The 7174-nt window shown below is 51.9% G+C and overlaps 1 protein-coding gene across 1 annotated transcript; it reads right to left on the reverse strand.

Moving 5' to 3' along the window:
• Positions 1 to 1963: 1963 nt before the first annotated feature.
• ITPRIPL2 (ITPRIP like 2) lies at positions 1964 to 6465 on the reverse strand (the record flags this gene model as incomplete). The annotated part of the gene is made up of 1 exon (XM_049791675.1): positions 1964 to 6465. A coding segment is annotated over one exon (1560 nt), but the record flags the coding sequence as incomplete, so codon positions are not given.
• Positions 6466 to 7174: the final 709 nt, after the last annotated feature.

Genomic DNA, 7174 nt, shown 5'->3' on the forward strand with positions numbered 1-7174 from the left:
TTTTCTTTAAACACAAAGCGTGCAAGTCCTTAGGACAGTTAATTTTTTGTTAACAGATTTATCGCAAAAGGAAACTCCTATGTCTCTTTAATGATTTTCTGCTGAATAAAAACTCAGGCTTCAAACAGAGAAATATTTCAGAGCAAGGAACGAACAGAGACCAGAGGATGGTTATCGCTTTTAAAGGAAGCCATTAATAAAAGACAATGTTATTAAAGAGGTAAAGATCTAAATACATTTCCTCTGCATTGACTTGTGTGACTGGGTGTCAACACTAAAGGAATGACATGCTTCCAGTCTTTGCCAGCAAGAAGTCTGTTAGCCAGCTGGGCTGCCTCAGCACTGTACCAATGACTGCTGCTCCTCTTACAGAAGCTACTCCCTGCAAGGTAAGAGGCAGGCACAAAAAGACCTGGAGACAGTTATTTTCAGCCTAGCTGTGATTTAATGATTAAAAAGCTAGGGGTCTTGCTGTTATTTCATTCTTTAATAGGGAACATCAGCACAAGCCACGAGTGTATAGTTCTGGCATCTTACCAAAGACTAATAAAGGACAGGTAACTTGCTGGCCCATCCACAAAACTCCTGCTGGCTTCAGCAGAACTTTTTCCATATTTAATAAAGTGCGACCTACACAGTTTGGAACAGAGGCGTGTCTGTACATGCCATGCTGAAAAGCTCACAACAGATACTGTGAAATGAAGATGAAGTCCTAGCTCTTCATTAAGCACCAGAAAAAGCAGATTTTATGCAGTGACCTGAAACTGGAGCCAGGAAAACAAGAACTGAATCCTTCTTAACCTCTGAGCAAGACGGCCACAAACCCCAACGTGCTCCATTTCAAAAGTCAGCAACTCCACAGATGGTGCCAGCCGTGCTCTCATTTCTCTCCTGGCTCTCCTCCCGTATCCCTCTGCACAACTCCCAAGGCGTGGACTTCCTGCTTTCCCATGGCTTTGCCACTTTAGTAGTCTCCTCCTAAAGAGCACATAAACCTGCTGATCACAGTTTTGTGGCTGCAGGTAGCTTTTACTGAAAAAAGATAATAAGGAATTTGAATCTTGAGGCATAGATGCTTTAAAACAGCTGTTTATTACTACAGTGAAACATTAAAACAAAACCACCAACTTTTTATGGAAACAATAAAAGTGCAAATGTATTTTGATATTAAATAGGAAATGAATTTATAAACGTCTCATTAAAATGGGCTGACACTTTGAGCCTATAAACATTTTTTTTTTTTTTCAAACAATAGCAGCTGAACACCTTAGTTTCATCTTTGGTCTGATTATTAACCAGCAAAAAATAGTTGTACCAAGAATGTCCATTGCAAACAGACACTTAAAATTTACATTACTCTGCAGAAATTCAAAATTAAAAGAGGAATGTTTTTGAGCTATTTAGTCAGATACGAAATAATGATGTCTTTGAGAAATACACAGCATTTTTCAATACAAAATGAAGCCATATATATGCATTTTGGTACTGTAAATAAACTTATTCTCTTGCAGGTGTGAGTCTTCTTCCCAATCAACTTTCAATAAAAACAACTTCATTTGCAGAGAGTCTTTGCAAAATTAGGTTGCAGATAACGAGAACCAAGAACCCACATTAGTACTAAATAACATGCCCTTTCTTCAGTGTTTGTGTTTCAGCTTACCACACAGAGGCAACCATGCTGAATCTATGATACATTATAACAGTTATGACCTTAACAAATACGTATTCATAACCTTGTTCTGTGTACAGTATCGATGGGTTGGGAGCAGAGGGAGAAGGCAAAAGGCCCACAGGATTACTCATGTAGGTCGAGTTCTCTGTACACCTCCTTGCAGATAAGGCCCTACAATAGCTCCAGCACGCTGCAGGTACTAGTGCTGTCATGTTTGTTGTGGAGTAAGATGAATACCGTAACAGAACCCAACTTTTATCAGCTGCTTTTTTCTCAGTCATATTCATGAATTGCATGCTTTATAGCAGGTAAAGAAAATACACTTGATATCTCAGTTGTACAACAGAACCACAAGTTAGTCTAAGAGATTTTCTCAGACCTCCCACCAACTGCACGCACATTGCCTTACTGGCAGGAAGCCCGCTCTCCTCAAGAAAGCTTGCCCAAGCCTAAGGTTAAAGCAAATGCATACATTTTCTCCCATGAACAGCCATCACAAACTCATAAATGCCTTGCTGAGCAAAAACTCGCACTGAAGGTCTGCCTACACGGCTAGTAAACTGAAGGTTTGCCTCACTGTTCAGCCCTGATGGATTCAGCCACTTTGGAAATACTGTCAAAGCAAAACCCACTTAAACCTTTTCCCTACACTGCAAATCCGCCTTGCTTTCAATAGCTCTCCTCCAATTTTACCCCCGTGTTCTTTGGCTTGTTTTCAAGTGTGTCTTCACTGAGAGCTTACTATCATTCTCACTCACCCCTCAGCTCAACTTTCATTTTCTAAACTATTTGTATTCTCCACCATCACTCCTTGTCACACATTTCCTGATACAACTGTCTTTTCCCAGCATTACTATGTTTTAGTGAGAAAGTCCTTACCAAGTCTATTACAGATTTGCACGTATTGCAGCAATACTAAACACACACCAAATGCACATCCCTTTTTCAGAAAAAAGATCACTTTTCAGAGACAGAGATGCAGTGATGTAAACAAACCAACAGCTGACTGAAGTGGTTATGATGCTAGAATTAACAGCTAAAGGGTTTTTATGTCACGAGTTCAGGCAGCCACAATACCCTGGGCCAGTCATCTAGTTCTTCTTTGGGCAAAAGATTCAATGGCAATGGCGTCGACTGCAGAACCGCATCTTATTTCAAATACCAAGTAGCACAAGTGTGCAAAAATAGTATGTATCATGGTCTACTAACAAAAAAAAATAAAATAAAATCAAAACACCAAGGTAGCTCACTTAGCCTTAAATACCATGTGCAAAGAACATTTGATCAATACTACCTATAAATACACTACTTGTATTTGTAGGAAGAAGCACAGTGCTTCATATATAAAAATAACCCAACTTGCGGGTGTGACCTAGGCTATAATTACCTGAAAATAAGACTGCAAGAGCAGTTAAAAAAATAGACAGAAGTAGGCAAACATCTGCCTAGGGAGTGTTTCCGTTTAGAAAAATAGATTTTTATAAAGCTTCATAGATTTTGAAAATGTTTGGTTTGTGCTCTGATGCGTAGAACTGTGAATAAAGCACACCGGTATCTCTGTGTACATCAGGGAGAGAAGGACTATATTAGTAACTTCAAGTTATCCTAAAGCTTCTGCGAAGTTACACTTGGTCATTTATAATTCATTTCAGACTGCTCACCTAGGACACAGTACAGTGAATAACAAGGCACATGCTCAGCTTCCAGAGCACCAGCAATTTGGCAACACATTCTGGGTCTTAATACATCAAATACTTGAGCAGGTGACCAATAAAGCAAGGATTTGAAATTCTGAATTTGCTGACACCCTGGGATACATCAGGTTCCCGTACACCAGGTCCCTGCACCAAGAGCTACGGACACTTGCAGAGCTGGCTGCATTACAACTCACCGGGTTAGTCCAGCGACTGGGACGTAACCAGGCAAGAAATGGGAATTATCTGGCTAATGTTTCTGTTTAGAGTACACCAGAATCCATAGCCTAAGACTGCCATTGTACCATGAATCAGTGCTAAATAATTTTGAAGTACCTTGAAATATTTCACTTCCTCCTCCCCGCAATAAGATAACGATTTGCTATAGCACAGTACTAGAAATTCCCATCAGGTTATTTGGTCAAAACACTGCCAATGATCAGACAACTGGTCAGGCAGTCATCCAAAAATCCCACCAAACTCCTACCGGAGAGCAGGAGGGCACAGCAGTCTGCTTACAGCACTGAGATTTGGACTTGTTCAAGGTTTGTTCCAAAAACCATTACAGAATTTCTTTGTTTCGTTGTTGGCCCTTGAGGTAAAGCAAATTCTAAGAAAAGAATACTTGAAGATGGAAAAAAATAAAACAACTCAACAAGAACCCACAAACAAACGACCCTCAGAGTATTTCCTTAAAAAAAGGTTTTCCTTGGGATGATCCAAACATCATTCCTTTAACAAAATATTAATGCCTTCTCTGTAGCAATATTTAGTGCAGCCAATTATCCTAAAAAAAGGCCTTTGTGAAAATAAAGTGCTATTTGTTTCCTTTTATATGTCAATCCTTCAACATAACCTTCACTTGAACACAGAAACACGTAACTAGATTCTTCATATTGTTATCGGAGGGGTTTCACTTCATCCCTCAATTTTACATTAGCATACGCATTATATTTCTATCCAGCACAACGTATTCGATTACACAGGAAATTTAAAGCATGTCATTGAGCATTTCAAACTGTGATCCAACACCCACACTCTAGCGCTCATCACGTTTTAAGAGCATCTTGGTGCATTGTGGGGGAGAGTCGGGGGGGGGGGCAGAGTGTTGTTTGCACTTACAGGATTTTTAAATCCCAAATGGATTTTGCATCATAAAAAGCAAATCTCAGAAAAAGGTCAATTTTGCCACTAAGACAACAAGTTAACGTGGATTTCCAGAAATGTCATTTTGAGGCTGTTAAAGTCAGGTTTGCAAACAGTCGACTGAACGTAACGCTTCTCGACTAAGGCGTTTCCCCAGCAATTTCACAATTTTCCCACGAGTAACCAATGAGATTAAAAAAACCCCAAGAATCACAATTTCATTAAATCTTGGCCTCTGGTTTCCTAGTTTTCGTCAGGGACAAAGCCACAGAACCACGTTTAAATGGGTCCCACCTTCCTCAGCAGACGCGGGCTCTTGACAGACCAGCAGGCTGGGAGCGCGCGCTGCCCTGGAGGGGTCCGCGGGCGACGCCGACTCCCCCGGCCACTGGCTCACTCTCCCGGTGGCTCCTGCCTGTCCTCGGCGACGTGCCGGCACGGGGCGGGCACCGGTCGCAAGTACCGGGGGCTGCTGTACATCCTGATGAGGTGCGGGGCCTGGATCCAGGTGTTGATCAGCTGGAAGGCGGCCAGGTCCAGCGTGGGCCCGTCAAAGGCGGCCAGCAAGTTCACGGGGGCAGCTTCCTTGAGGAAGCGGGGCAGCGCCACGGCCTCCGGCAAGCTGGCGTTGCCCAGGAAGAAATGCATCAGCACCTGCTTGCGCAGGCAGTCCCTGAGGTACAGCACCAGGTCCTCCAGCCGCTCCACCAGGAACCGCTCGTCCCAGGCCTCCAAGGGCCCCCGCAGCAGCAGGGAGAAGAGGGCCGTCTTGAGCACGTAGGAGGAGAGCACCCGGCCCCACTGGGAGCAGAAGGGCTCCTCCAGGCCCTGCCCGCGGAGGTCCCGCAGGCCCTTGAGGATCTGCAGGCACTTGAGGTGGCAGGAGGAGGCCGGGGCCTGCTCCTTCAGCCAGCTCAGCAGCCGCTGCTCCTGCCGCGAGGCGTTGAGGCCCCAGAGGGCCTCGGGGGCCGGGGGGCCCTGCGGGCCCTCGGGCGGCAGGGCCGTGAGGTAGAGCGCGTCGCCGAGGGGGATGGCGGGGATGAGGCGCACGGCCATGGAGATGTGGCAGCAGACGTAGTCGGAGCAGGGCACGATGTGCAGCGTGGGCGGGCGCCCGGGGCAGGCCGAGAGGCTGACGCGGCAGCGCTCCTGCAGCCGGTACCGCACGGCGCCCAGGCAGCGCTGCAGGTGGCCCTGGAACCAGCGCAGCACCAGCCCCGAGGAGAGGTGGCTGCGGCCCCGCAGCTCCACGCAGAAGCCCTCGGCGAAGGGCCGGCAGCGGCGCGGCCGGCCGGCCCTCGCCCGCAGGCCGCAGAGGAAGGCGCCGCGCGGCCCCAGCCCGTCGGCGGAGCGCGGCCGGGGCTCCAGGTGGGCCGGCAGCCGCAGGGGCACCAGGATGTCGAAGCAGTCGGGGCTGCGCACCTTGTGCTGCTCGTAGGCGCTGCCGACGCGCACGAAGTCCCCGCGCAGGCTGAGGGCCAGCGGGCCGGGCTGCAGCCCCTGCGCCTTGGCGGCGCGCACCAGCTCGGCCACGACGCGCCCGACGTGCGCCTTGCTGTGGCCCAGCACGTGGGGCGAGAGCCGCAGCTGCCGCGCGTAGAAGCTCTCCAGGGCTCCGCGCCGCGACCCCGCCGCCGCCGCCGCCGCCGCCGCCGCCCCCGCCCGGACCCCGCCGGGCCTGGGGCCGCCGCCGCCCGCCGCGCCGCAGCAGCGGGCCAGCAGGCAGCCCAGCAGCAGCAGCGCCGTGCCCTTCAGGAGCGGGACGGAGCCCGCCTCCGCCGCGCCCTCGCCGGCCGCGCCGGCCCGCAGGGCCTGGTACAGGCAGAGGAGCGCGGTGCAGACGGCGGTGGCCAGCGGCCACAAGACCCGCAAGTTGAGGGCGTAGACGGGCACGGCGCGGCGGGGGCTCGGGCCGCGGGGGCGGACGCCGACCGGCCCCGCCGGCGGGGAGCGCCCGCCGCCCCCCCCCGCCGCCGCCGCCTCCTCCGCCCCGGCCGCCCCCAGCGCGGGCCGCGCCGCTGCCCCCCGCCCCGCCGCCGCCGCCGCCGCTGCCGGCACGGCGCCCGCCGCGCGTCCCCCCTGCCTGCCGCCGCCGCTCCGCTGCGAGGCTTCCTCTTCCGAGGGAAGCGGCGCCGCGTCAGCCGCCGAGTGAGCTCAGAGGAAATGCCACGGGCGGCGGGCCCGGCCGCGGCGTGAGGGCCGGGGGCGTCGTCCGCCCGGGGGCCGGCCGGGCCGGGCCGGGGCCGCCCGCGGGGCGGGGAGCGGCGCCGCCCGCTCCTTCCCTCCTTCTTGCCTTCCTGAGGGAGCGCGGCCGAGCCTCGGCGCGCCTCAGGGCTGGGCGCCGCCACGGGGGAGGCCGGGCCCTCTCCTTCCCCTCGGGCAGAGCGCCGGCGGGCCGGGTACTCCTGCCTGTACCGGCCCCGAGAGCGGGGCGGGAGCCGCTCTGCGGGCACCGAAGACGCGTTTCCTTGTCCGTCCCCCCCCCGCAACAGGACGCTGCACGGGGGTTTTTTGGTGTAAAACTGGGTGTTTCTGTATCCCCGCATCAGGGGGACGGCAAGTTCGGGAGCGCTGCTTTCCCGGGCGGCCGTGCCGTGGCGCAAGCTCCACGGTGCGCGTTTTTTTCTCGGATAAAAATGTTACAGGTCCGTCCCGCCGCAGG

Source organism: Accipiter gentilis, chromosome 33 (genome assembly GCF_929443795.1).
Source record: "Accipiter gentilis chromosome 33, bAccGen1.1, whole genome shotgun sequence".
Taxonomy (NCBI): domain Eukaryota; kingdom Metazoa; phylum Chordata; class Aves; order Accipitriformes; family Accipitridae; genus Astur; species Astur gentilis.